General features: G+C 62.9%; 2 protein-coding genes across 9 annotated transcripts in view; one reads left to right on the plus strand and one right to left on the minus strand.

Moving 5' to 3' along the window:
• Window positions 1–1,583: 1,583 nt before the first annotated feature.
• On the minus strand, window positions 1,584–8,617 carry RHOG (ras homolog family member G). The gene is made up of 2 exons (XM_063180040.1): window positions 8,575–8,617; window positions 1,584–2,228 (listed from the first exon to the last, which is right to left on the minus strand). Exon 2 carries the CDS (start codon window positions 2,197–2,199, stop codon window positions 1,624–1,626), a length of 576 nt encoding a protein of 191 aa, XP_063036110.1. The 5' UTR covers window positions 2,200–2,228; window positions 8,575–8,617; the 3' UTR covers window positions 1,584–1,623.
• Window positions 8,618–13,320: 4,703 nt separating this feature from the next.
• Window positions 13,321–26,749, plus strand: part of STIM1 (stromal interaction molecule 1) — a 74,653-nt gene continuing 61,224 nt past the window's right edge. For 2 of the 8 annotated variants that reach the window (XM_063180060.1, XM_063180052.1), the window contains exon 1: window positions 13,321–13,592. In XM_063180060.1, the coding sequence (XP_063036130.1) occupies window positions 13,460–13,592 (133 nt within the window). In that variant the 5' untranslated portion in view covers window positions 13,321–13,459. The remainder of the gene's footprint in view (window positions 13,593–26,749) is intronic. The other 6 variants (XM_063180078.1, XM_063180068.1, XM_063180086.1 and 3 more) reach the window with 4 other exon arrangements.

The raw sequence follows: 26,749 nt of genomic DNA on the forward strand, positions 1-26,749 counted from the left end.
GGGTCTCTGCCCTTCCTGCAGGAAGCCCCGGGGCCGGACAAGGGGCCGTGTCCGGACATGGCTGCCCGCCAGCACGTGCCGGGGGGGCGGCGAGGGCGGCCGGGGATGCCACTGCTGCCTCGCTGCTGCCTCGCTGCTCCTTCTCTGCTCCCTCAGTGCTGCCTCAGTGCTCCCTCAGTGCTCCCTCGCTGCTGCCTCGCTGCTCCTTCTCTGCTCCCTCGCTGCTCCCTCTCTGCTCCCTCAGTGCTGCCTCGCTGCTCCCTCTCTGCTCCCTCAGTGCTCCCTCGCTGCTCCTTCTCTGCTCCCTCAGTGCTCCCTCTCTGCTCCCTCAGTGCTGCCTCGCTGCTGCCTCGCTGCTCCTTCTCTGCTCCCTCAGTGCTCCCTCGCTGCTCCCTCACTGCTCCCTCACTGCTCCTTCACTGCTCCCTCAGTGCTGCCTCGCTGCTCCCTCGCTGCTCCTTCTCTGCTCCCTCAGTGCTCCCTCTCTGCTCCCTCAGTGCTCCCTCTCTGCTCCCTCTCTGCTCCCTCAGTGCTCCCTCACTGCTCCCTCGCTGCAGCCATGGCCAGCCACAGGACACAGGAACACCCAGGACACCCCCGGGCACGGGAGCACAGGGCTCTGCCCCTCCAGAGGCAGTACTGGGGCTGGGGTGGCTGGGGGCCGTCCAGGGGGGGACCACACTCATGTGCCAATTCCTGCAATGTGCCCATCCTCAGTGTCCTCATTCCCACACAGTTCAATGGCCCCGTGGCCACCTCCTGCACTGTCCCCATTGCTGTCCATTACAATGTCCCCAAGCCCCCAGGTGGGAGCTCAGCTGGGCACAGAGATGGTGGGGTCAGGACTGACCGTGGCAAGGACATCCCAAGCTTCCCTGGCAGTTCCCTCCAGAAGAGAGCCCTGGCAAGCATCATGAGCACCCTCAGCTTGGCCCTGGCATGGTGAAGGGTCCCAGCCCAGCTCAGGCCAGTGACAGCCTTGCAGTGTCTAGGGAGTGTCCCCACGCTCAGGAAAGGTGGGGGTGTGTGGGAGAGCACAGGACACGGGGGGCCTGGGCAGGATTTTATTTCAGGAGAAGCAGCTCTGGGGGCAGCTGGTTACAGGTGAGTCCTGCTGCCCTGTGGAGCTCCAGCATCAGCCAGGGCAGGAGCTCTCTGCTCTGGCCACGCTGGCTCTGCTCTCAGCAGGGCTGGAGGTCCCTGGTGTGGGGCTCACCCAAACACCCCCAGGGGATCCCGGGGCAGGAAGGGGCAGTGCCAGCGAGATGCTCCGGGCTGGGCGAGTGCCCGGGCTGGCACGGAGGGGCTGGGGACCCCTGTGCCCCAGCTGGTGTAGAGGGTGGGAGTGGCAGGTCGCCGTGGGGTGCTCGGGGCTGCAGCGGGGGTGCCCACCCCGGGCATCCCCTTCTCAGGAAGCGTTGCTGTGCCAGGACCGGAGAGGCGGCACCAGAGGCGGGGCGGGGAGCCCGGTGCCCCGGGGCGGGCGGCCAGTTAGTGCAAACAAGGTCTGTATTATTAAAGCTGGAGGCTGGGCTCCCACCGAGGCTGGGGAGGCACGGCGGTGGCTGGGGCAGGGGGTGTGGGGGGCACGGGGCAGGGCAGCATCGTCCCTCGGCAGCCCGGTCACAAGAGCACGCACGGCCGCTTGGGCTTGGCCGGCGCGGGGTTGAGCACGGCCCGCACGGCCTCGGTGAACACATCCTTGATGCCCTCCTGGTTGAGCGCCGAGCACTCCAGGTACTTGACGGCGCGGATCTGCTTGGAGAGGCTGATGCCCTGCTGGGTGGTGATGGGCGCCTGGTTCTGCTCCTTGAGCCGCTTCATGGTCTCGGGGTTGTTCCTCAGATCCTTCTTGGTGCCCACGAGGAGGATGGGCACGCTGGGGCAGTGGTGGCACACCTCGGGGTACCACTTGTGCTTGACGTTCTCGTAGGAGGGCGGGCTGGCGATGGAGAAGCAGATGATGAAGACGTTGGTCTGGGGGTAGGAAAGCGTCCGCAGGCGGTCGTACTCCTCCTGGCCGGCCGTGTCCCACAGGTTTAAGTTTATAGTCCTGCCGTCCACCGTGTTCTGGGCGCTGTAGTTGTCGAACACGGTGGGGATGTACTCCTTGGGGAAGGCGTTGGTGGTGTAGCAGATGAGCAGGCAGGTCTTGCCCACCGCCCCGTCACCCACCACCACGCACTTGATGCTCTGCATGCCGGTGCTCCTGGTGATCCCTCAGCAGCCTGTGGGGAAAGAACAGGCTCAGGGAGGGGACACTCCGGGGCTGGGTCAGCGTGATCTCCCTGCTCTGACACCCCGAGGATGGGCGCTGCACAAGGATCGCATCCCCTTGGTTCACCATCCAACCCAGATGAGCGTCCCAGGCAGGCAAAACCCGTGACAGAGACCCGCAATGGGGATCTGCCCACCGTGACCCAGGGACACGTGTGTGCCACCATGGCCAGTGTGCATGGGGACCACATCGTCCCCGGGGTGCTGCATCCATGGCAGCCAGGCTATGGCAGCACCCTGTGCCATCCCATGTTGTGGCATGCTGTGCTGTGCCATCCCGTGCTGTGCCTCCAGCCCGGAATGGGACAGAGGGCAGCAGGGCAGGCAGCAGGGCCACACCGGCGCTGTGGCAGCCCGTGGGCTGTCGCCGTTTGTCCTGCCCACCCCAAGCAGGGCCGGCGCTGTGCTGGCGTGGCCCCGGAGCCAGCGTCCGCTTCTGCAGCTGTGTTTATCCCCAAGCCCGGCGCGCGTTTTCCTTCCTCAGGTTCCCTCTGCGATTCCCATTAAGGGCTGCATCCTGCTCCCCTTCCTGCTGCGGGCCGGCCGGAGCCCGGCGCTGCCCAGCCCTGCCCAGCCGGGGCGGGGGCGCCCCACGGTGCCCACCCTGGGCCCGCAGCCCTTTCCCGCCGGGATGCGGCCGTGGGCATGGTGCCCACGCACGGCTTGGCTGCGGGAGGATGGCAGGGAGCCCCGCTCGTGTTGCAGGGACAGGGAGCGGAGCAGCCGCAGCGTCCCGGAGCCCTGGGCCGGGGTCCCGCTGCCAGAGCCCGCTGAGCCCGCAGCGCTGGGCAGGGGAAGGCCCCGAGCCCCGGCCCGGCCCTGCCCCCTCGCATGGGGAAGTCGCTCTTCCTCTTCCCGCGGGGACACGCGGCTTCCTGCGGCTGTGCCGTGACCCCCGCCCTGCCCGGCTGTGCCCGACCCCCGGCACGGGCACGGGGGTGCCACAGCAGCGCTGTGCCTCAGTTTCCCCCGGGCGGGCAGGCACCCCCGCATCCCCGCCGTGCGAGCGGGGAGCAGCGGGGCCCGCACGGGCGGCCCCCATCCCCGTCCCCATCCCCATCCCCACCTCCGCAGGAAGCCCCGCAGGTCCCCGGGGGCCGCAAACACAGCCCTGGCCTTTGGCCCCCAGTCCGGGAGCGAACACGGCCCGGAGGTTTCCTCACGGCGCTTTGCTCAGCCCGGGGCAGGCACGGGCACTGCTGGGCTGGGGGGGCACGAGGTGGGAGAGGGGACAGAGCGGTGGCAGCAGAGGGACAGGGATGGGAACGGGACCAGAATCAAAACCATGGGATCGGGATCAAGGAGACGGGACAGCGGGAGGAGGAACTGGAGCAGGAGCAGCTGGAGCAGGAGCAGGACGGTGGGGGAAGGAAGAGGATCAGAGCAATGGCAGCAGGAGCAGAGGGGAGAAGGAGCAGGGCAGTGGGAGGAACAGGGTCATGGGACCAGGATCAGGACTGTGGGAGACTGAGGGGCCTCCATGGCTGCACAGGGCCACCCTCAGGGACACGCACCTTCCACAGGGGCTGTAACAGCCACCCGTGTCCCTTCTGCCCCTTCTGTCCTGCAGCCACCCCATCCCTCGGCCCAGGGCTCCCAGGGCAGCCTCTGGGGTGGGACACAGCTGTCCCTGTCACCCCAAGGCCCCATTTGGTCTGTCTGACTCAGTCTGGAGCCAAAGCAGCCCTGAGCACCAGCCTGGCCCTGTGCCCATCCCACAGTGGGACGCGGCACACGCTGCTGATGCTGAGCCCAAACTGACTGTGGGCACCTCGGGATGAGCTGCACCGGGCAGGAACCATCCCCATGCCCATCCCCACCCCATCCCATCCCCAAACCCATCCCCATCCTCACCCCCACCCCCATTCCATGCCGTCCCATTCCCATCCCAGCAGAGGAAACGCCTGTGCCCATGAAGGGCATCACCACTTCATGGGAAATGGTGAGGAGGAGGGAAAGGAGGAGGAAGAGGAGGAGAAGGAGGGGCTCAAGGCCAGGGGTCACTTCTCCATCACCCAGCACCCCGGGGGTGTGGAGCCCCAGTGTCCCCAGGTTTGTCACCAGCACACAGCAAAGGTGGGCACACACCACGGTGCCCATGGATGGACAGGCAGCACCCAAGGGCTCACACAGGAGCGTTCTGGCTCCTGCCAGCCCTGGCACTGCCAGCACCAGGTACAAGGAGCCTGTGGCACAACGAGGGGACCCGCAGGCATGGCCCACACTCACAGGGCAAATGCCTCACTGAGGGGTGGGCTTTGTGCAGGGCAGAGCCCCCACAGCAGCCCCAGGTCTGTCTGGGTGCCAAGGGGGGATGTGGGTGCCAGGGGGCCTCCAGCTCTGTCACAGCCAGGGGGTGCCAGGGGGGGCTCTGGCTCTGTCACAGCCACGGTTTGCAGCCACAGCCAGCACATCTCGGTACCAAGCAGCCCCCCCAGCCCCAGCCAAGCCCCCGACTCACACTCATCTTCCCAGGGAGGATGAGGAGGGACAGTGCCCTGCCCCCTGAGCCCCTGTGTGCCCCAGCACGGGACAGGAGGGTGGGCAGGAGCCCTGCCAAAGGAACCCCATTCCAGGACAGGCCCGGGGCTGCCCGGTGCCATCCTGGTGGTGCCAGGGAGGGGCTGGAGTCACCGTGTCCCTGCAGCCACACTGGGGCTCCCAAGGGCCCCGCTGCCCCGGGGCCGGGCTGGGCTGCTCCGGGGACACGGGGAGGGTGTCTGGGTGACACTGGGTGGGTGTCCCGGTGACACTGGGCGGGTGTCCAGGTGATACTGGGCAGGTGTCCCGGTGACACTGGGTGGGTGTCTGGGTGACACTGGGTGGGTGTCCCGGTGACACTGGGCGGGTGTCCCGGTAACACTGGGCGGGTGTCCGGGTGACACTGGGCGGGTGTCCCGGTGACACTGGGCGGGTGTCTGGGTGACACTGGGCGGGTGTCCCGGTAACACTGGGCGGGTGTCTGGGTGACACTGGGTGGGTGTCCGGGTGACACTGGGCGGGTGTCCCGGTGACACTGGGTGGGTGTCCGGGTGACACTGGGTGGGTGTCCCGGTGACACTGTGCGGGTGTCCGGGTGACACTGGGCGGGTGTCCCGGTGACACTGGGCGGGTGTCTGGGTGACACTGGGTGGGTCCCTCGGCCCTGCTGTGCCCCAGGCTGCTGCCAGCTCCGCTGCCGCTGCTGCTGCCACAAGGCCAGCTCTGTTCTCCGGGAGATCCGCGGCCCGCAGCACTTTTAACCCCTTCTGTGCCCCGGGATGCCGGGGCCAAAGCGGCCTCGTGGGGCTGAGGCACCCCGAGCCCCCAGCCCCGCTCCTCACTCGGGCTGGGGAGGCGGCAAGGGGGGCTGTGGGTGACGCACAGAGGTCCCCCTCCAATCGCCACCCCCTGGCACGGGAAAAGCGACTCATCTCTTCAGCAGAAAAGGGAAGCAAAACCCTCTGCCAGCGCTCCCGGCCGGGGCAGCCCCCGGGGGTTTCCGCCGGGGAAGTGGAGCAGCCGCCCCCGTGAGCTCCGTGTCCCACGGTCCCCAAACCGCCCCGAACCCACCCTGCCCGCCCGAGGCATCCCTTCCCCGCCCCACAGCACCGGCGCACCCCATGCGGGCACCGCGCAGCCCACCGTGCCCTGCCCCGGGCACCCCGCCCTGCCCCGGGTCCATCCGGGCCCAGGGACGTGCCCAGGGAGTGCCCAGGGCTGGGGGTCACCAGCCCCTGGCACTGGGGTCACTCCTGCTCTGGGAGGCAGGCACAGCATTATTCCCCCCGGCCCTGCAGCCTGCTCAGCAGCAAAAAGAGGAAATTCATAAAACTGCCAAAATCTCCAAAATAAACCTGCTAAAATCTCTGAACCCCGAGCGGGGACCCCACGGGGGTCCATGGCCATGGTGGGGATGCAGGGACCCCCAGGGGCCCCCCAGCTCTGCCCCAGGCTCTGCCGTAGCAGCTAAAATAACTAAAATAGCTCCCGTGCTGAGTCGGAGGGTTTTGATTTCCCTCATTTTCCAGCTGTCGTGACTAATTTCCTCATTTTATTTCCCTCCCAGACTGGGTCCTGCTCTGCTCCTCATCACGGCCACGGCCACTCCCGGCCCTTGGCCCCTGCCCCAGGAGCTGCAGCCAGAGCCAGACCCTCCAGGGGATGGATGGATGGATGGATGGATGGATGGATGGATGGATGGATGGATGGATGGATGGATGGATGGATGGATGGATGATGGATGGATGGATGGATGGATGGATGGATGGATGGATGGATGGATGGATGGATGGATGGATGATGGATGATGGATGGATGGATGGATGGATGGGTGGATGGATGGATGGATGGATGGATGGATGGATGGATGGATGGATGGATGGATGGATGATGGATGGATGGATGGATGGATGGGTGGATGGATGGATGGATGGATGGATGGATGGATGGATGGATGGATGATGGATGGATGGATGATGGATGGATGGATGGATGGATGGATGGATGGATGGATGGATGGATGGATGGATGATGGATGATGGATGGATGGATGGATGGATGGGTGGATGGATGGATGGATGGATGGATGGATGGATGGATGGATGATGGATGGATGGATGGATGGATGGATGGATGGATGGATGATGGATGGATGGATGGATGGATGGATGGATGGATGGATGGATGGATGGGTGGATGGATGGATGGATGGATGGATGGATGGATGGATGGATGGATGGATGGATGATGGATGGATGATGGATGGATGATGGATGGATGGATGGATGGATGGATGGATGATGGATGGATGGATGGATGGACGGACGATGGATGGATGATGGATGGATGGATGGATGGATGGATGGATGGATGGATGGATGGATGATGGATGGATGGATGGATGGATGGATGGATGGATGGATGGATGGATGGATGGATGGATGATGGATGGATGGATGGATGGATGATGGATGGAGCCAGGCAGGCCAGGCCAGGCCCCATTTCCTCCAGCAGGTCCCAGAGCCGGGTGGCAGCACTGTGCTGCTCCAACACCTCTCTGGGCCATGGCCAATCCCAACCCACTTCCACGCATGAGGGCACAGCCCACATCTGCACCACGGCCAGCACAGCTCAGCACCTCCACAACTGCCCACAGACACTCCTGGAGCCTGGGCCAGCCCCCTCCCACCACAGCCCATCCCCTTGGGCCCCCTCCCACCACGCTCCCACCACAGCCTGTCCCCATAGGCCACAAATGGTACCTCAGTACCTCAGAGGCTTCTCCCTCCCCCGAGCCAAGCAGGGGAAGCCCAGCAGCCCCCAGCCCCCCGCAGGCTGCAGGGGACCCGCGGGTGTCCCCACGCTGGCTGAGTGAGCCCGGGGGGACCGGGGGGACCCCATGACGAGCACCCACGGCAGGAGCCCCTGGCACGCCCTGGCTGCTGCACACGTGTGGCAGCGCCTGCGAGGGAGGTGGGGGGGACACAGGGGGTCAGGGGACAGTGCAGGGGGCGGTGCAGGGGAACAGGGCTGGAGGCATCACTGGGGTCACTGTGGGGGGCTCGGGGGTCCATGTGGGGGGTCAGGTCAGGAGGATCAGGGGGATCAGGGGGTCAGTGCAGGGCAGTAGTGCCGGGGGGAGGTCAGTGGGGTCAGTGCAGTGCTGGTCAGGGCGGGGGCTCAGCGCCCATTGCACGGGGGTCGGGGGGGGTCGGTGCAGGGGGGTCAGTGCAGGGGGGAGAGGATGGGTCAGTGCAGGGGGTCGGTGGGTCGGTGCAGCGGGGTCGGTGCAGGGGGTCAGCACGGGGCCGGGGTCCCGCGGGCCGTGCAGCGCCCCCCGGTGTCGCGCAGCCCCCGCAGCGCCGGGCCGGCAGCGGGAGCGGGGCGGGGGTGCGGCCGCAGCTCCGGCGGGAGCGGGGCCGGGGGTCGCGCCGAGGGGGTCGGGCCGGGCCCGTTTCTGTCCCCGCTCTGTCCCGGCTGCTGCGGGAGCCGCTCCCGCCCAAAGCCCCGCTCCTCCCGGGGCACCGCTGTCCCCCGTTATCCCCGGCTGTCCCGTTATCCCCGGGCCCCGCTATCCCCGGCGGTTCCGTTATCCCCGGCGCTGCCCCGGTCCCCGCAGCTCCGCTATCCCAGCCCGCTCTCCCCGGCAGCTCCGCTATCCCGGCAGCTCCGTTATCCCCCATGGTCCCGCTCCGGGCGGGTCCCGCCGCCCCCGCCCCGGCCTCGACCGGCGGCTCCTCCCGCCCCCCGCCCGGAGCCCGGCGGGGCCCCCCGGCCGCGGGACCCCCGCCCCAAAGCCCGGCGCCCCGCACTCACCCCGGGGCATGGCGCGGCGGCGGGCGCGGGGCCGGGCGGCGGCGGCGGCGGCGGCAGGACGGGGAGCAGGACGGGGACGGGGACGAGGAGGAGGAGGAGGAAGTCTGCGGCCGCCTCCTCCGCCGCCCCGGGCGGTCCCGCGGAGAAACTTCCCCCGCCGCGCCCGGCCCCCCGCGCCCGCCGCTTCCTTCCTCGGGCCCGGCCGGGGCAGCGCAGCCCCCGCGCCCCCGGCACCGCCCCGGGATACGGCACCGCCCGGGGCTGGGACCCCCCCGGCACCGCCCCGAGCGGGGACCCGGGCGGGTGGGGCAGGGACCCCCCGGCACCGCCGGCTGCCTGCGCCCCCCGAGCCCCCATCCTTGAGCCCCCCACTCTTGAGCCCCCATTCCTTCAGCCCCGAGCCCCTGAGCCCCCCATCCCTGAGCCCCCCATCCTTCAGCCCCCATCCTTCAGCCCCGAGCCCCCGAGCCCCCATCCTTGACCCCCCATCCCTGAGCCCCCCACTCTTGAGCCCCCCATCCTTCAGCCCCCATCCTTGAGCCCCCCACCCCCGAGGCCCCCGCCCTTGGCCCCCCCCGACCCCACCTCTGACCCCCCCAGCCCCACCCCTGGCACTCATCCCTGACCCCGCCTTTCACCCCTGACACCCCCTTGGCCCCCGCGGCTCACCCCGACCCCGGCGCTGGGGACAGGGCTGGGGACAGACAGGGACACACCCGGACAGCCCCTGCCAGCCCGGGAGTGAGCCCACCCCGGCCGGGGTCACCTGGGGGCTGATGGTGGGGGGAGGTGACACCCCCTGCCCTCGGGGTGTGCGTGGGGAGGGGGTGACAGCACAGGGGTGACAGCACAGGGGTGACAGTACAGGGGTGACAGCACAGGGGGCTGACAGAACAGGGGTGACAGCACAGGGGTGACAGCACAGGGGTGACAGTACAGGGGGTGACAGTACAGGGGGCTGACAGAACAGGGGTGACAGCACAGGGGGTGATAGCACAGGGGTGACAGTACAGGGTGACAGTACAGAGGGTGACAGTACAGGGGGTGACAGCACAGGGGTGACAGCACAGGGGTGACAGCACAGGGGTGACAGTACAGGGGGTGACAGCACAGGGGTGACAGTACAGGGGTGACAGCACAGGGGTGACAGTACAGGGGGTGACAGCACAGGGGGCTGACAGAACAGGGGTGACAGCACAGGGGGCTGACAGAACAGGGGTGACAGTACAGGGGGTGACAGTACAGGGGTGACAGTACAGGGGTGACAGCACAGGGGTGACAGTACAGGGTGACAGTACAGGGTGACAGTACAGGGGGGTGACAGCACAGGGGGTGATAGCACAGGGGTGACAGTACAGAGGGGTGACAGTACAGGGGTGACAGCACAGGGGGTGACAGTACAGGGGTGACAGTACAGGGGTGACAGCACAGGAGTGACAGTACAGGGGTGACAGTACAGGGGTGACAGCACAGGGGGTGACAGTACAGGGGTGACAGTACAGGGGTGACAGTACAGGGGTGACAGCACAGGGGGGTGACAGCACAGGGGTGACAGTACAGGGGTGACAGTACAGGGGGTGACAGCACAGGGGGTGACAGTACAGGGGTGACAGTACAGGGGTGACAGCACAGGGGGTGACAGTACAGGGGTGACAGTACAGGGGTGACAGTACAGGGGTGACAGCACAGGGGGGTGACAGTACAGGGGGTGACAGTACAGGGGGTGACAGCACAGGGGTGACAGCACAGGGGGGTGACAGTACAGGGGTGACAGCACAGGAGGGTGACAGTACAGGGGGTGACAGCACAGGGGTGACAGCACAGGGTGACAGTACAGGGTGACAGTACAGGGTGACAGTACTGGGGGGTGACAGAACAGGGGGGTGACAGAACAGGGGTGACAGCACAGGGGGTGATAGCACAGGGGTGACAGTACAGAGGGGTGACAGTACAGAGGGGTGACAGTACAGGGGTGACAGTACAGGGGGTGGCAGCACAGGGGTGGCAGCACAGGGGGTGACAGCACAGGGGGTGACAGCACAGGGGGTGACAGTACAGGGGGTGACAGCACAGGAGTGACAGTACAGGGTCCCGGGGCTGCTGTGGGAGCTGTCCCCCCTCACCCCCGAGGCCAGAGGAGCCCGGGTGCTGTGAGGGTCCCCCCAGGGGCCGGGTCCCCCAGTCTGGGGGTCCCCACAAGGGCCAGGTCCCCCCAGCAGTGCCCACAGCCCGTGGGGGTCCTGGGGCAGGAGGGGCTTGTGGGGGACACACGGGATGGAGGGGAGGCAGCTCCTGGGGGAGAGTGGCCTGTCCCACCCCAGTGACCTGTCCCCATCCCAGTGACCTGTCCCCATCAGTGACCTGTCCCCATCAGAGTGACATGTCCCCATCCCAGTGACCTGTCCCCACCCCAGTGACCTGTCCCCATCAGAGTGACCTGTCCCATCCCAGTGACCTGTCCCCATCAGAGTGACCTGTCCCCATCCCAGTGACCTGTCCCCACCCCAGTGACCTGTCCCATCCCAGTGACCTGTCCCACCCCAGTGACCTGTCCCCATCCCAGTGACTGTCCCACCCCAGTGACATGTCCCCATCCCAGTGACCTGTCCCCATCCCAGTGACCTGTCCCCATCAGAGTGACCTGTCCCATCCCAGTGACCTGTCCCCATCCCAGTGACTGTCCCACCCCAGTGACATGTCCCCACCCCAGTGACCTGTCCCCACCCCAGTGACCTGTCCCCATCCCAGTGACCTGTCCCACCCCAGTGACCTGTCCCCACCCCAGTGACCTGTCCCCATCCCAGTGACTGTCCCACCCCAGTGACCTGTCCCCATCCCAGTGACCTGTCCCCATCAGAGTGACCTGTCCCACCCCAGTGACATGTCCCCACCCCAGTGACCTGTCCCCACCCCAGTGACCTGTCCCCATCAGAGTGACCTGTCCCATCCCAGTGACCTGTCCCCACACCAGTGACCTGTCCCCATCAGAGTGACCTGTCCCACCCCAGTGAGCTGTCCCCACACCAGTGACCTGTCCCCATCCTCATCTCGGGGTCTGCAGGTGTGGCACCCTGCCCACAGCCAGCATCTTCCCCGGTGCCAGCACGGGGACCAGAACCAGGGGACACTGGACATGAGCCTGGACGTGAGCCTGGACAGAAGGCAGCCCTGTGTCCCAGCCTGGACACCCGCCATGGCTTGGGGACCCCGTGCGGGGCTGGCCTGGGACCCCCAGCCCAGAGCGGGGACGTGGGCACCTGGCTGGGCACAGCCTGCTCCGGGGACAGGGACACACAGCGACAGGGACAGGGGACACACAGCGACAGGGGACACACAGCGACAGGGCTGTCACCTCTCAGAGCACCCCGGCCCAGTGGGACAGATGTGAGGGGTGGGACAGATGTGAGATCCCCGTCCCCTCCCAGCCGCTGGCCTCTGGGCACATTGGTGGCCTCAGGTCACACTGGTGGCACCGCTCCAGCCGCGCCCCCCGGAGCTGGTGGCCCTGGAGGTGTCCCAGCTCTGGGAGGTGTCACAATCTCCCCAGCCCCGCTGCGAACCAGGAGCCACGTGCTGGGACCCCAAAGTGTCACTGCCCAGAGAGCCGGGGTGGGTGACACGTCGGGGTGGGTGACATGTTGGGGTGTGTCGTGTGTCATGGTGTGTCCCATGTTGTGATGTGTCACATGTTGCAGTGTGTCACGTGGGGGGTGTCACATGTTAGGTGTGTCCCCTGTCCCGGTGTGTGCCCATGTCACGGTGTGCCCCATGTTGGTGTGTCCCCTGTCGCGATGTGTCCCCTGTCCCGGTGTGTCCCCTGTCCTGGTGTCTCTCCTGTCCCGCTGTGTCCCATGGGCTGTCTCCCCTATGCCCCTATGGAGGTGTGTCCCCTGTCCCGGTGTGTCCCCTGTCGCTGTGTCCCCTGTCGCGCTGTGTCCCATGGGCTGTCTCCCCTGTCCCGGTGTGTCCCCCGTCCCGGTGTGTCCCCTGTCCCGGTGTGTCCCCTGTCGCTGTGTCCCCTGTCGCTGTGTCCCATGGGCTGTCTCCCCTATGGAGGTGTGTCCGCTGTCCCGGTGTGTCCCCTGTCCCGGTGTGTCCCCTGTCCCGGTGTGTCCCCCGTCCCGCTGTGTCCCATGGGCTGTCTCCTCTGTCCCGGTGTCTCCCCTGTCCCGGTGTGTCCCCTGTCCCGGTGTGTCCCCTGTCCCGGTGTGTCCCCCGTCCCGGTGTGTCCCCCGTCCCGGTGTCCCGCTCCCCCCAGTCCCGCCATTCCCCTCTCCGCCCACCAGAGGTCGCTGCGCGCCAGCGCCGTGCGCGTGCGGGTGGGAGGGGGCGTGTCCACGTGCCCGCCCCGTCGGCTCCGCCCCTGGTGGGTGTGACCCGGCGGCGCTTGGCCACGCCCTCTGTCAGCGCGCGCGCGGCGGCGCCAGGGCCCGGTGCGTAGGGCGGCGCGCGGGGGGGCGGACGAGACCACCGTGGCGGCGGGCGGGGGGGGTGCGGGGCTGTCCCGGCACAGACAGAGCGAGGTTTTCCGGGAGGTGCCGCTGCCAGGAGGCGGCGGAGGAACGGAACGGGCCGGGGAGGCGCTAGCGGAGGTGGCGAGAAGAGGGGTTATCCCGGCAGAGCGGAGAGGGGCCGGCAGGGTTACCCCGGGAAGAGACCACTGAGGGTGGGGGGACTGGGGCTGTCCCGGGAGAGACCACTGTGGCGGGGGGGGAGGCTGTCCTGGGAGAGACCACTGCCGGGCGAGGGGGGCAGAGGGTTCCGGTAGCCGGTGCGCGGCCGCAGCTGGCGGCGGTGCCGGGATAGCCGGGATAACCGGGACACCCCGCGGGCCCCCAGCCGGTGCCGATGCCGAGGAGCAGCTGACGGCGGCGGGGACGCGGAAATGGAGCCGCGGCCGGGCCGGGCCGTGCGGGCGCTGTGCGGCCTCTTCCTCCTCCTCCTCCTCCTCGTCCTGCAGCATCCCGGGCGCGCCGAGCGGGCCCCCGGCTCCCACCTGGACGACTCGGCCATCGCAGGTGAGTCCCGGCCGGGCCCCGCGGTGCCCTGCCCGCCCCGCCGGGCTCGGGCGCTGCCCGGGGAAGGCCGTGCCTGCCCCCCCCCGCACTCCCTTTTGGGGCCATTCCTCCGCCTTTCGGGCAAGAGCTGCGGTGATCCCCGCTTCGGGACCCCGCAAGGACCGAAATAACCCCGAGGTGTTCGTGCGGCGGGCTCCGGCTGTTTGGGTCAAAAGTTTGAAATTTCAACTCATTTACAGTATTGCGCTCTTCTTCGTTAAATGGCATCGACTGGGAGCGGTTGGCGGGATTTAGGATAATTAGTGTTATTTACTCGTTCGCCCCGCGGTAACGGGAGCGGTGTCGGGAGCTGGGGAGCCGAGGGTTCCTCATGGGCTGCTCGGGGCCGTTCCCGCTGTGGGAGCCCAGCGGTGCAGGAGCAGCAGTCCCACCTGAGGAGCACGGGCAGCACAGCCCCGGCGCTCTGCTCGCCCCGTTCCCATCCCCTCCGCCCCGAGAGCCTGCCGGGCAGCGGGAGCCGAGCCCCGCACGCTGCGGGATTGCCCCGGAGCCGGCTCCGTGGGCTCCGTGTCCTTGTGGCGGTGCCCGAGGTCAGCCGGAGCGGTGAGTGCGGGCCGGGCCCAGCCCCGGGCGGCTCCGGGCAGCGGCAGTGCCGAGCCCCGCTGCCGGGACCCGCGGGTGCAGCCCGGCCCGGGCAGGCCTGCCTGGGGGCGGCTCGGGACATGTGGGCGCGGGGAAGGGGCTGGGGCCGTGTTCGGATGCTGCTGTTTGATGGAAGGCGCCGCAGCGGAGCCCTGGGGAGGGCTCGGCTCTGAGTCTGGGGCTGCTCGGGGGCAAGGAGCGGGGCAAGGAGCCGGCCCTGGAGCGGGGGAGCAGCAGAGCCAAGGGCAGCTCGGGGTGGGAGCCCGGGCACCTCGGCGGCTCCATCCCGGCCCAGGATGGGATCCATCACTCGCTGTCCCCGGGACGAGGGCTTCTCATCCCCTCTGGCCGTGCCCCTGAACCCTCGGGCCCGTTCGCATCCAGTGCGCTCCACTAAGGAAACTGGATCTCCGCAGTCCTTGTGAAGCAAGGTTTGTGCCTCCAAGGAATTTCCAGCGCGGTTATTTTTGGAGGCCCTGCAGAAGTGTGGCAGCCTGGGTGATTCAGCTGCTGGCTGTGCTCTTGGCGAGCGGAGGCAGCCCCGGCACGGGCGGCAGCGCTGCCCCCGCCGCGGCTGCTCCGGCGCTCCGGGTCACGCTGGGCCGTGGTTCGGCTCCGAACCGCCGTGGGGCTCCTGCCTGGCTGGGCTGGAGCCCCAAAGTGCAGGAATGGGGCCAGGGAGGGATCGGTGTCCCCCGCTCCGTGTCCCGTGCCCCGGGCCGGCTCCGTGCCCTCTGCTGCCGCGGGTCCCCGAGGTCTCTTGGCCGCTGCGTTCGGAGCTCTCTGAGCTGTGGTGGCTCCCAGCAGGGAATGTCCCCAGCCCGCACAGGACACGCTTTCCCCGCTGCTTTCCCTGGAAGCAGAAGGTGTTGGCTGCTCGGTGGGAGGCGGAGGTGAGTGCTGGACGTTTTTGAAAGTGAAAGTGCTCGGCTTTGACACCTTTGCTCCAACGTGCAAAGGTTTCTTTTTTCTTTTTTTTCTTTTTTTTTTTTTAATTCTTTATTAGGATGGCAGGATTTTAACGTTAAAATGTCACCACCGGGGAAGTTTCTCAGGCGGTGCAGGGAAGTGCTTGCAGAGAGCAGGAGCCTGAGCTGCAGCACTGCTTGGGCTGCTGGGGTTGCTCTGCACGCTCAGGGGATGGATGCATCAGCAGGTTTTATACAGGATTATGAACGATCCCGATTCATAGCATGGGAGATATTTTAAGCAAGAGTTTGAAATGGGTGGGTTTATCCATGCAGGAAGATAAGAGTTGGTGACTGAACCCCGGGGAAAACCAGATTTTCTTCTGGCTGTGATTCCCTCAGAGGCGAATTGAGGCCTTAATCTCTGATCTGTAATCCTTTCCTGCCGGGATCACGCTGAGGTTTGGTTCCACTCGGCCGCACAGGAGCCCTGGAAGGAGGTGTGGGGGTTTGGAGCCCCTGGCCCTGCCCGAGCCCGCTCTGGGCTCCTGCCGCTGTCACAGGATGTGTGACGGCCCCGCGGCATTGTTTGCACCGGCCCTGGTTATTTTTAGCCCGAATTTGTCAGGCTGCAGCCCGGCCTGGGACCTTTTCACACCCCCTAAAAGGGGGCAAACCAGGCTCCTCGGGGACAAACTGGACTTCCAGGAATTTCCCCCCCTCTTTCTGCTCATTTGCTGAACTCTGGTTATTGCCCAGATCAGGCAGGTTTTGGTGCTTTTTCTGGCCCTTATCAGAACATCCCCCGGGGCTGTGGTCAGTGTTTTACATGAGTTTTATGTGGGCCGTCAAAAATGTGACCCATTTTTTGGGTCAAATGTCTTTAACTTCATCTCAAATGTCTTAAACTTCATCTCATTTAAAATACTAGTGTTGCTCAGCGGGCTCTTCCTCCTTAAATCACATCACCTGGAACCAGTGTGTGGGATTTAGGGTTGTTTTTATTTTAATTGCTTGCCCTCTGTGCATCCCAGCACAGGTGGGCACCCCCAGGTGTGTTTGCAGGAGATCCAAGGAAACCTGGCTGTGGAGGATTGGGGGTTTGGGTGGCTGGGGCTCATGCCTGGCTCCCTCAATGGTGACAGTTTCTCCTGCAGATCCAGGGGGACCCAGATCCCCCTGCAGTAATATGGAAGTGGTGCCAGTCTGCATTGCCCTGAGCCTTATTTCATTGTGCAGGGAATTCCCTCCTGGGGTCTGGCATCTACAGGGATCTGGGGCCTCCTGGGGTCCCTGTTCTGGCATCCTTGAGGCAAGTCAGGGATCGTGGTGTGGATTTTCCCTCTTTCCTGCAACATCTCAGAGGTGGGCTCTGAGTTCTGTGTTGGGTGGAGGCATTTTTGGGTGATGCCTCAGAGGGTGGCAAGGGCTGGGCTCTGGTGCAGGGCTGGCACAGGTTTGGTGGCTTTTCCTCTCTCCACAGCAGCTCCTCTTTCTCATCCTTGCTCCTTCTCCTGCCCTGTCTCCTGCTTCACTGATTCCTTCACACAGCCCTTCTTGAGTCATCTTTGCTCTTATCTCAGTGCTTTACAGAACAAGTTGAAACCACATCCTTATCGTGTCAGTGCCCAAGGCTGGAGGGCTGTGCCCAGGGCTGTTCTGTGTTTGCCTGGAGCTGCCCTTGAACCCTGGGAGCATCCTGTGGGACAAAGTCAGGGTGAGGAAGGGGGGCTGCAGCCACAGGCTGGTGACTGTTAGTGATTCCAGAGGGGACAATGTGAATTTCTGTGCAAGGAGGCTGTGCCCAAGCCCTGTCTGTCCTTGCCATCCCAGGGATTCATTGGAAGTGAATCCTTCACTGCAAAACCTCTGCCTTGGGAAGTGCTGGGTTTGGGCTTCAAAGCAGCAGGAGGGATTTTGTGCTGTGAGCAGGAGGAGGCCTCAGTGGAGCCGTGGGGAGCTCAGGGATGGCTCGTCCTGCAGGGTGGGACAGGCTGGGTCTCTGTCCTTCCACACACCTGGGGGAGTTCATGGGACACAGTGACCCACGGTGCCCTCCTTGCTTTGATAAAATGCCTTGTAAGGGAGGTTCTGCTGTTAAATTCATTCCTTCCAGGGGTTCACTGAGTATTGGTTGCACCTGTGAGCAGCAGCTTTGGGTTGGGTGAGGGAGAGGAAGCAGTTGTGGGAATACCTGGAGGCTCTGCCAGGGAAAAGTCCATGTTCTTCCCCGGCTCAGCTGGAAGCACAGCCTCGGCTTCCTTCGGGAATGGAACTCATCTCGAGGAATTGCCATTCTGAGAGCTGGAAAAATCGTGTTTTGGCAGCAAAGGGGCCTCATGTGGAGAAGGAGGAGGAGCAGGGCTGGCTGGGCTGCTGGGGAGCTCCTGGCTCCCTCCAGCTCATTCCCTTCCCTGCTTGGCCCAGGAACTTGGAGTAATGCTGAGCTGGATCAGAGAGAGGCTCTTAATTTAATTTCTTGTTAGATTTATTTATTTGCTGCCTTGGAAAGCAGCTGTCTCCATGTCTGCTGTGCCCCTGGGGTGGTCCCTTTCTGCAGGAGGGTGCAGGGGGAGCTGCTGGGGCACTGCTGGGGCTGCAGCTCCTGCTCCAAACCGGGCTTTGGGTTGGCCTTTCCCACGGTGGGGCAGGGATACACACTCCCACGTGGATGTCCAAGGCAGCAATCCCTCAGTCCTTTCCATCCTTTGCTCTCAGGAGGGCACGGAGCACACAGTGTGTGAGGAAGGAGCCTCCTGGCATCCCTTGTGCTGCAGCTGCAGGCTCTGGGATGCTCTGGTGGGCCTGGAGCAGAGCCTCATCCCAAGAGGAGTGAGAAGGGAAGCACTTTGTGTTTGTGTGGCCTGCTCAGCTGGTGTGTGGCCCGTGGGCTGCCTGGGTGTGTTGGTACACCACAGTTCCCTGTGGGAGCTCTCTCCTCCTTGGGACAGGGGCTGGAGGGATGGGTGAGTGTCTGGGGACAGCCCAGGGGAGCTGAGGTGCCCTCCAGGGAGCTGTGGTTCATGATCTGCCTGCATTTGGGGAGGGAGGGCAGCCAAAAGCCCATCCTGGTATTTAGGGGCTGCCCAGGGAGCTTTGCAGTGCCCATCCCTGCAGGTGTGCCCTGGAGGTGGCACTGAGTGCTCTGGGCTGAGGACAAGGTGCCCATGGGGCGCAGCTGGCACTGCATGGGCTGGCAGGGCTGTGCCAGCCCCAGGGATTTGGGGATTTCTTAGTAAAATATCCCCTTCTGTGAGCTGGTGGCTGAACAGCAGCACTTCCCTGGGGTTATCCCTGTCCTGCTGCTTGTCCCACTTGGAGGCTGTGCTGGCAGTGCCTCATGTCCCTGGTGCTTCCAAGCCCGGGGGCAGTGCCAGCCCTGGCCACCCTTCGGTGCTGGACTGTGCCCAGCCTGGCATCCTGCTCCTCAGAGCCCTAATTGCACAAACTGATTAGTGTTAAAAAGGCTGTTTCCTCCATTAATTAGCTTTGCTTTGATTCCAGAGAGGAGAAATGAACTCCTGGCAGGCTGGAGAGTGTGACTGACACAAACTGCCACGGAAGAGTTGTGGCTCTCCCTGGGCAGCTCGGGATTGCCTCTGGGAAGGCCCTTTGGGACCAGGCTGGTTCCTGTTCTGGCCGGCCCAGCTGTGTGCAGCCCTGCTGTGGGTAACTGCAGGGGCAGGAACGTTCTGGAAACAGGAGCTGGGACCTTCACTGTCCTTGGGTGAGGGTCTGGGGATCCCCCTGCCCCCGGCTGGAGAAGGAGATTCCATCAGCCCTCCTTGTGTCAGTCAGGTCCCACTGGGGAGAAATCCTTCCCTGGCAGGGTGGGCAGGCCCTGGCACAGGGTGCCCAGAGCAGCTGGGGCTGCCCCTGGATCCCTGGCAGTGCCCAAGGCCAGGCTGGACACTGGGGACAGTGGGAGGTGTCCCTGCTGTGGGATGGGGTGGACTTTAGGGGCCTCTGAGCCCGGTCCAGTGTGGGATGCTGTGAATAATGGGGCTTTTGGCCTCTTTTCTGCCTTCTCCCTGTTGCCAGGTGCAGCCTGGGACCTGCTGCTTCTCCCTCCTGCTCTCCAGACTCTTTGCTGCTGGAATTTGGGGATGTTTCCTGTGGAGGCATCACTGTCCTGCTGAGTCTGCTCTGCTCCCATGGCTGATCCACGCTGGGCTCTCTGGAGCACTTTAATTTTCCCTCACCTTCATTTCCCCAGCCCCTGCAGCCATGCCTGATTAATTTTGTGGCACCTCCCGAGCTCCGGTTCAGTTTTAGGAGCTGGTGCTGGCAGGGACAAGGACTCTTTAATTAAAGCCATTGCTCTGTCATTCCTGCAGCACATGGGAGCCTTGAGGAGCTCCTGCCTCACGCTGTGCCAGGGCCTGCCCACCCTGCCAGGGAACAATTCCTCATTGCCAATGTCCCACCCAGCCCTGCCCTCTGGCACTGGCAGCCATTCCCTGGGTGCTGTCCCTGCAGGCCTTGTCCCCAGTCCCTCTGCAGCTCTGCTGGAGCCCCTGCAGGCCCTGCCAGGGGCTCGGAGCTCCCTGCAATAATCCTAATAATACAATTAATGGCAAGGAGTGATGGTGGGACTGTGCCCAGGAGCTTGTCCTGGCCCAAGTGCCCAGCCCTGCAGTGGATGGAAAGCCTTGAGAGGAGCATGAGAAGTCACAGGGGAGCCATGCCTGGTTGTGTCCCAGACTGTCCCTGCCTGCTTGTTTTCCCTCTGTGAAATAGTACCGGGGTGCTTGTTTGTTTGGATTATGGACCTATTTTTAAGTAACCTATTTTTTCCACTTTGGAAAATGCATTAACTCACTGTGTGGCACGGACATCTGTGGGGTTTGACTTTGGGAACCACCAAGTGCTCCTTGCAAGTCTCTCACCACCACCCTGAGGGGGAGAGGGGCTGCCTCTGGCACATCTATATATTATTTTGTATACATGTTTTTATCCCCACCTTGCTGAGGTTTGCCACAAGAGACACTTGCAGGGTGCACAGAGGCAGCTCCTTGGCAGTGCTCTTTATCCCACCAAGGAGCTCTGCCTGTTCTCAGTGCCACCACCCCTTCCCCTCCTCTGGCCTTTGGGACTTGCTGATCCCAGCAGCTCTCACACAGTGGAAGCAGCAGCGGTGCAGTTGGAAACGGGGATGTTTGGTAACGCACACACACGTTTTGCAGGAAAAGGCACTATTTTTGTAGCCCAGTGTTTGTTTTTCCCCGAAGGATGGAGTTTAAGGTCAGTTTAATTCTTCTCTGCAGGTTTGGAGCTCCGGTGCCGTAAATTCGGCTGCTCTGGGAGGATAAAAACGCAATAAACAGGAGAACTTGAGGAATGTTCCTCTCTGAGTTACAAAGGAACAGCTTGCTGGTTGGAACAGCCTGCCCCTTCCTAGGCAAGGCAGGCTTTGGATTGCAGGAAAGGGAGGAATAATTCAGGATTAAAGCTGCTAAGCAATGCATGTGTTTAGATCTGTAAGAGTGCCAGGACATAATTAATGGGTGAGTAAGCCAAAGGGAAATAAAGTTATTTTTTTAACTGGATAGAGATAGATGGAGGATAGAAAGGAATTTCTGGGGGGACAGCAATAATTCTGGAAGTATTCTGCTCCAAGCAGCTGCTGTTGTTCAGGGTGCCTGGATGGGTTTGTTCAGGAGTTTGGCAGCTGGAAGGCAAAAATCCAGGTTTGGCACCTTGAGCTGGCCTGAAGGCCTCGTGCTTTTCACAGAGCAGCTCCAGGACTGCAGGTGAGATGAGGAGAGCTCCGGGCCAGAAGGGTTATTCCCTTTTAATCCCTGTGTGATGCCTTTCCCACCTGCTGGGGCTGAGCTCAGAGGATGCTGCTGAGGGACCTGATCCCATCTCAGGCAGGGCAGATCCCTCTGGAGCTTCCCAGCTTCCTGCTCTGGTTGGCATTTCTGGAGCTGGATGCAAGTCCAGGGATGACGTGTTCATGGGGACATGGCTGATGGAAGGTGTGAGCACCTCGGAGTGCTTGGGAAGGTGGCAGCATTTGGTGTTCTGGGGTTTCACAGTGCATCTGGGCTGTAAACTGCAGAATCCAGGAGATCTTTCCCAAACCTGGGGAAGGATCAGGAAGGATGCTCCTGTCCATGCCATGCTTTTATCTGTGTGGTGTGTGCATCCAGGAGGCTCTGCCTGGGGGCTCACGTTGGTTTGTCTCTAGCCAGGACCAAGGCACAAACCCCGCCCAGCTGCTGATGCTGCCAGGGGATGTGGGTTGTGCCAGGCTCTGCCAGAGCAGCCCCAGCTCTGCTTTGTCCTGATAGCCAGGGTCTCAGAGCTTTTAGCTTCCCAGCTGCCTCCTGGAGTGAGGCTCAGCCCTTGGAGTTTGTCACATCCTTAAGGGGGATGTCTGGCATTGCTGTGCCATCCTGCAGATGGATATCTTCAGAGGTGTGCTGGATGGGGCACTGCCCTCCCTGCCACCCCTCCCTCCCCAGGGCTGGCCTGGGGGCATGCTCCAGTGGCACTGACCCCTCTGGAGCTCCCTGGGCAGGGGACAGGACAGGGGGCAGGACAGAGCTCAGGACATGGGACAGGACAGAGCTCAGGACAGGACAGAGCTCGCTCGCTGCTGGCCAGAGCCTCCTGCTGTGGAGAGCTTGTCCAGCTGGTTTGTTTTTCATCCCGGGGCTATTTTCAGTGCTCAGCCTAACAAGGTGAAATGGCTGAGATGCTTCCCTGTCCCTGGGACTCTGCTGGGAGGAGGTGTCCTGCTATTGCAGTATCCTGCTGTCCCACTGTCCCAGCTCATCCCAGCTCGCCAGTACCGTGAGGTGTTTGCTGTGCTGGCAGCACTCAGGGGTTTGGAGGAGCTGTCTGGGCTCTGCACAGGCGCCCAGAGCACAGGGAGCCCCAGGTCCCAGCAGTGTGATGGCCCTGGTGCCCTCCTGAGGCTGGGAGCATGGCGGGATCCAGGACAAAGCCAGGCTCTAGGTGGGAGAAGCAGCAGGACAGCCAAGGATCAGCCCAGGCCTGCAGTGCCCACAGGAGTGTGGGATGTGCTGCTCTTGGGTCCTCCAGGAGCACTGGAACTGGGGTAGAGGTTGCCTGAGATGTGGGAAAAGGGGACATTTCACCCCAGCTCATGCTTACTCCCACTGACAATGTGTAGTGGGTTCATTCTCATTATTCCCTTGGGGTTGGGAGAAACTCCAGCTGCTGTTCACTCAGGGAGCAGGAATTGTTCAGCCAGACCCAAGTCTTGCTCTGTGGTTCCAGCTCAGGTGGCTTCTTCAGCATCTGCCAACCACTTGTGCTGGGAATGTCACTTGAGCTCCTTGGAGTTCCTCGTGGGCTCTGGGTGTGTAAGCTCGTGGTGCTGTGGGGTGTGGAAGCCCCAGGATTCCTGTTCCTGAGGCAGGAGTGACATGCAGAGATGTCACTGCTGTGCAGCAGTCACCTGGCCAAGCAGGGACCTGAGACCCTCCCCAAGGGCAGCGTGGTGGCACATCCAGCATTCCCAGGAAGGCTTCACTGACACCTGCCCTGGCCCTGGGAGGAAATCAGCACCTTCTGTCCCAGAGAAACAAGACAATTTGTGTTGGAAAGGAGGAGCAAAAAGGCTTTATTGTTCACTAGAGTCATTGTGCGAGCATTGGTAGAAATACTCGTGCAGGCTTTGGTGCACAAGGTGAGAAAGGGCTGGGTTTACTGGGGGCTATCCTGGAATTACTGAGGTTGGGAAAGCCCTTGCAGAGCTCAACTAAGCCATGTCCCCAAGTGCCACATCCACAGCGCTGTTAGATCCCTCCAGGGATGTGATTCCACCCCTGCCCTGGCAGCCTGGGCCACTTGGAATTGGATTGGACAAGAACTTTCAGGGAAGCTGCAGGGAAGTTCCCTGTTTGCAGCAGAGGAGGAAGGAAAGAAAGCTCGTGGCTCCTTTTCCCCTTTACACAGCTGCTGGAAAGAATATTTTCTGCCTGGAGGGTATGGAGTGTTTTTTCCCTGAATTAATGAGGTATTAAAGAAGATCCAGAGGAGTCTGGGCTCATCCTCCTGAGTCACCTGAGTGTTTGTGTTAGGATTTGGCAGGGAGCTTCCCTGGTAGCCAGAGTTATCCCTTTGGTAAACACAGTCCTTCAGCGTGGCTGTGGCTGGTGCTGGGTGCTGAGTCAGCCCAGCCCAGCAGGAATAACCCAGAATTTCACACTCTGGCAGGATTTCTGCAGCCCAACATCCCCAAGTGTTGCTGCTCAGACCCCAGGGCTGCTGCTCTTCTGCTCCGGGAAGGGCTGCAAGGAATCAGCCCTGAGTAATGAGTTTAAGGAGTCAGATTGGGGTGAATGCAGAGCCCTCTGCAGATGGTTTGGTTTGCCGGTCCCTCCTTGGCTCTGGGAGGGGACAGGGCTTAGCAGGGATTTCTCTGTGGCCTAACCATGGCTAAACTTAGTCCTGTGTGCTCTGGCTGGGCACGGAAGTGCTGCAGAGGTGACACTTCTGCTCTTGGGAAAGAAATTCCAGTAGTACAGCCAGTGCCTGTGTCCTGGGCTGCTACTGGGCAGGAGAGCTGATAGAGAGAAACTCAGCTTCCTTTTTTGGCTTTTGGGGACTTTTTTCAGATCAGCTGATGTAGCCTGAGAAGATACAAGACTTACATGAAAAAGTAACATTTATTTTTCCTTACAAATGCTTTTCCCCCCTCCAAGTGAAAGGCCCCAAACTCTGGGCAAATAAAGCTTCCAGCCAGGTGATCTGGGAGTGGGGTTGGCTGGGATGGGCTCTGCTCTCCTCCAGTCCCAAAACCCCTTCCCTGGGCTGACCCCACAGCAGAGCTGCTCCAGTTTGGGGGTTCCTGCATAGGAGGGACCTGGAGCTGCTGGAGAGAGCCCAGAGGAGCCCCGCAGCTGCTCCAGGGCTGGAGCCTCTGGAGCCAGGCTGGGAGAGCTGGGGGTGCTCACCTGGAGAGGGGAAGCTCCAGGGAGAGCTCAGAGCCAGGGCATGGCTGCCAGTGCCAGAGGGCAGGGCTGGGTGGGATCCTGGCAATGAGGAATTGTTCCCTGGCAGGGTGGGCAGGCCCTGGCACAGGGTGCCCAGAGCAGCTGGGGCTGCCCCTGCATCCCTGGCAGTGCCCAAGGCCAGGCTGGGCACTGGGGCTTGGAGCCATGGAAGGTGTCCCTGCCATGGCAGGGGTGGCACTGGGTGGATTTCAGTGTCTCTTTGAAGAAGAGACGAGGTGTAGGTTTTTTAAGAATTTAACTTTTAAGCTGTTCATGACAATAATAATGTTCTGCTAAGTCTTGTTGTTTTGTTGGTTGGGTTTTTACAGTAATGAAGTTATTTTATTTTTAATTTGCACATGGAAAGCTGCTGTATTCTCAAGTTTGGTGGTTGATGTTATGCAGAAAGTCTTGGTCCCTCCCACTGTTTGGGAACAAGAATATTTTCAAATAAGTCAAGGCCACTTTCTGTGATTTGAAGCACATCTCTGAGGCAGCCTCAGCTCGCTGGAAGCTGTGCTGGTCTGTAATTAACTCTGCTAAACAAAGTGTTCTGTGCCCATGGCAGCCACAGACACTGTGCTGTGTTCCCAGGGTGGTCCCAAACCCTCCCCAGCTGCACATTGGGGCAGTTTGAGCTGTCTTTTCTGTGCTCTGTGTGTTCTGCTAAGGGGCTGCTCTGGGTGACAGAGCTGTCACTGCCAGGGCACTGCTCCCACGGGGAATATTCCAGTGCAGCTGCCCAGCCTCGGGATTGGAACAAGGAGAGGGATCCCAGAGCCCTGTCCATGCAGGAGTGGGATCCCAGAGCCCTGTCCATGCAGGAGTGGGATCCCAGAGCCCTGTCCATGCAGGAGTGGGATCCCAGAGCCCTGTCCATGCAGGAGTGGGATCCCAGAGCCCTGTCCATGCAGGAGTGGGATCCCAGAGCCCTGTCCATGCAGGAGAGGGATCCCAGAGCCCTGTGCATGCAGGAATGGGATCCCAGAGCCCTGTCCATGCAGGAGTGGGATCCCAGAGCCCTGTCCATGCAGGAGTGGGATCCCAGAGCCCTGTGCATGCAGGAGAGGGATCCCAGAGCCCTGTCCATGCAGGATAGAGGGATCCCAGAGCCCTGTCCACGGCTCTGAGCCCCCTCAGCTCTGGGTTTGTGCTTCCTGAGGCAGGGCCGGGGCCATGAGGGGAGGGAGAACCACGCTGCTCCCAGAGCAGACCTGCAACTCTGCTGGGCACGGCTCCCATGCACAGAGCTCCCACCTTCTGCCCCCGTGTGCCTGCAGGATTTATGGAGCGCTGAGGAAGGCGCCTGAGGAATTTATTTGTTTGCCCTTGGAGTGCTGCTCCGAGCACTGCCTGTGCCTCGGGTCCCTGCAGGCCGGCGGCTCTGGGACGGGCCCTCACAGCAGCCTGTGCCTCTGCCGTTCCCTGCGCAGTGATTTATCCCCTCCCCGAAGCTCCGAGTGATTTATCCCCTCCCTGAAGCTCCGGGGGGCATTTCCTTAGCGAGGCACTGCCGGTGGGAAGGCTCTGTTTGTTCAGCCCCGGTGCTGTGGGGGCAGAGCCTGCCGTGCTGGCCTGGCTGCTGCTGGGGCGCTCTGCATGGCGCGTTCCCCCTCAGCGCTGGCTGTGGGGAAAACAACAGCACGGTGGGGTCTGGGTGGGCTGTGGGGAAAACAACGGCACGGTGGGGTCTGGGTGGGCTGTGGGGAAAACAACAGCACGGTGGGGTCTGGGTGGGCTGTGGGGAAAACAACAGCACGGTGGGGTCCGGGTGGGCTGTGGGGAAAACAACGGCACGGTGGGGTCCGGGTGGGCTGTGGGGAAAACAACAGCATGGTGGGGTCTGGGTGGGCTGTGGGGAAAACAACAGCACGGTGGGGTCCGGGTGGGCTGTGGGGAAAACAACAGCGTGGTGGGGTCTGGGTGGGCTGTGGGGAAAACAACAGCACGGTGGGGTCCGGGTGGGCTGTGGGGAAAACAACAGCATGGTGGGGTCTGGGTGGGCTGTGGGGAAAACAACAGCACGGTGGGGTCCGGGTGGGCTGTGGGGGAAGCAGCAGCACGGTGGGGTCTGGGCATGGAGTGAGCTGTGGGACAGGGAGAAAAGAAGCTCCTGGAGTGCACATCCCTGCGGCCTCAGGGGCAGTAAAAGGTGTGTGTGCAGGTATGTGGTATAAGGGATGGAGCGCAGGATGGATCAGGAATTCTTGGCCATGAGGAATTGTTCCCTGGCAGGGTGGGCAGGCCCTGGCACAGGGTGCCCAGAGCAGCTGGGGCTGCCCCTGCACCCCTGGCAGTGCCCAAGGCCAGGCTGGACACTGGGGACAGTGGGAGGTGTCCCTGCCATGGCAGGGGTGGCACTGGGTGGGATTTAAGGTCCCTCCCAACCCAAACCAGTCTGGCATTCCGTGGCTGGGCTATCACAGTCTGACTCCCAGTGACTGGGCTTTGGAAAATGCCCCTTTCCAGTCTCAGCTTCCCCTAAAACCAACTCCTCTCTGCACAGGGCTCAGAACAAGGACACATTCCAAACCCTGCAGTGCCTCTCCAGCTATCTGGGGAAAGCCACAGCTAAACAATGGTTTAGGAATGGTGGGGAAAAGGTGAGCTGCCCTTGTGGGGGAACCCCAGATCT

Source organism: Melospiza melodia, chromosome 2 (genome assembly GCF_035770615.1).
Source record: "Melospiza melodia melodia isolate bMelMel2 chromosome 2, bMelMel2.pri, whole genome shotgun sequence".
NCBI lineage: Eukaryota > Metazoa > Chordata > Aves > Passeriformes > Passerellidae > Melospiza > Melospiza melodia.